Raw genomic sequence first — 1529 nt, forward strand, 5'->3', positions numbered from 1 at the left:
GAGCGAGGCCGGTGGAGTAATTGCGAATGCGCGACACCTGCGCCACTCACCGGTCTCGAGTCCCACGGAGGAGCTCCGGAAGGATACAAAGGAGGAGTGACGACAGGGAAAGACGAGAGAGGACCAGGCCTGGAGTTTATTTTGTGTTTTGGTTTTGTTTGTGCGCGGCAGTCGTCCGCGAGGGGCTGGCGCGCTATTTTGTGTTTATTTTATTATTAAAGTTTGTTTAAATGTTCGCCGGTTCCTGCCTTCTTCCCGACTTATGAACTTTGTATCCTTCCGGAGCTCCTCCGTGGGACTCGAGACCGGTGAGTGGCGCAGGTGTCGCGCATTCGCAATTACTCCACCGGCCTCGCTCCGTTCCCACGGCTCTCGGCCCCGCCCCTCTCGTCACAATATTGTAATAAAATTTGCAAGATTACTGTTTTTCCCCTGTATTTTTGATCAATTAAATGCAGCCTTGATGAGCATAAGAGACTTCTTTAAAAAAACATTACAAGTCTTACAGATCCCAACCTTTTGACCGGTAGTGTATATATAACCAATACTATTTACATATAGCACATAAATTCAATGTTTTAATTAAGCCTCTCACTTTCTTTCTCTGTTTGTGTACATTAAAGATAGAGAGAGCACTTTAAGCCAGGCTATGGTGAGTGTTTAAAACACTGGTGTGTTAGAGAATGCTGGGTATAGTATGTTTAGTGTATATTATTTAGTTGCCTAGTATGAAATTCAGTCACATGTGTGAGTGATTTACTTGCAGTGTAGAGGGTTGGTTGTTATAGGAACATAAAAATGAATCTATATTCATCACAGCTACATTTGTCTTTACACAGATTTAACAACAAACACATGTATGCTAGCGGCCACAGCACCTCGAGTTCTGACTTGCTCAAATCTCGACTCTCTTTCTGATCGGTTTATCATCATCCCCCTCCACTCTTTGATGCCCACAGTGTCTCAGACTCAGGTAAGTGTAGACCGCTGTGGCAAGCTCACAAATGCGATCTTTCCCTCCCATCTGACTGCTGAATTGAATTTGCTAAGCTCCATGTGAAGTCCAGTGCCTCAAACTTTTAATAGTGCTATTATGGTCATGAATGACACTTAGCTTCTCTCTCCCCTCCGGTGTTTCAAAAAGCCGCCCCCGGGAGTGCGCAAGATCATGATCGCTACCAACATTGCAGAAACCAGGTGGGCTTGAGTGGGTGGGCGCTCACGTTTGTACTAGGGCTGGTAAGCGATTAATTTTTTTTTATCTAATTACAGGGTGTCTGCGGGTCCTTATAAAGTCTTAAAATGTCTTAAATAACGCTTTCCTAATATAAGGCCTTAAAAAGTCTTAAAATGTCTTAAATTCGATGGGTCTTAAATATTTTTGGTCACATTACCGCTAAAATATCTTAAGTCTGACGGACCTAATGACTGTTTACAATCATTGGACAGACCGAAGATGTTTTCTTCCCGCGGTAAGTTACTGCATCATCAGAGAGAATTGCAGAAAGTTAGCAGAATACAGAATACAA

At 43.4% G+C, this 1529-nt stretch overlaps 1 protein-coding gene across 1 annotated transcript in view; it reads left to right on the forward strand.

Moving 5' to 3' along the window:
- The window catches only part of LOC107548927 (ATP-dependent RNA helicase DHX36-like), a gene marked incomplete at its 3' end in the record, with an annotated part of 42221 nt that extends 41024 nt beyond the window's left edge, over positions 1–1197 (forward strand). The window contains 2 exon segments of the mRNA XM_016229800.1: positions 918–979; positions 1115–1197. Coding sequence (XP_016085286.1) covers positions 918–979; positions 1115–1197 — 145 coding nt within the window.
- Between the last annotated feature and the right edge of the window lie 332 nt (positions 1198–1529).

Source organism: Sinocyclocheilus grahami, unplaced genomic scaffold, assembly GCF_001515645.1.
Source record: "Sinocyclocheilus grahami isolate Dianchi unplaced genomic scaffold, SAMN03320097.WGS_v1.1 scaffold358.1, whole genome shotgun sequence".
Lineage (NCBI taxonomy): Eukaryota > Metazoa > Chordata > Actinopteri > Cypriniformes > Cyprinidae > Sinocyclocheilus > Sinocyclocheilus grahami.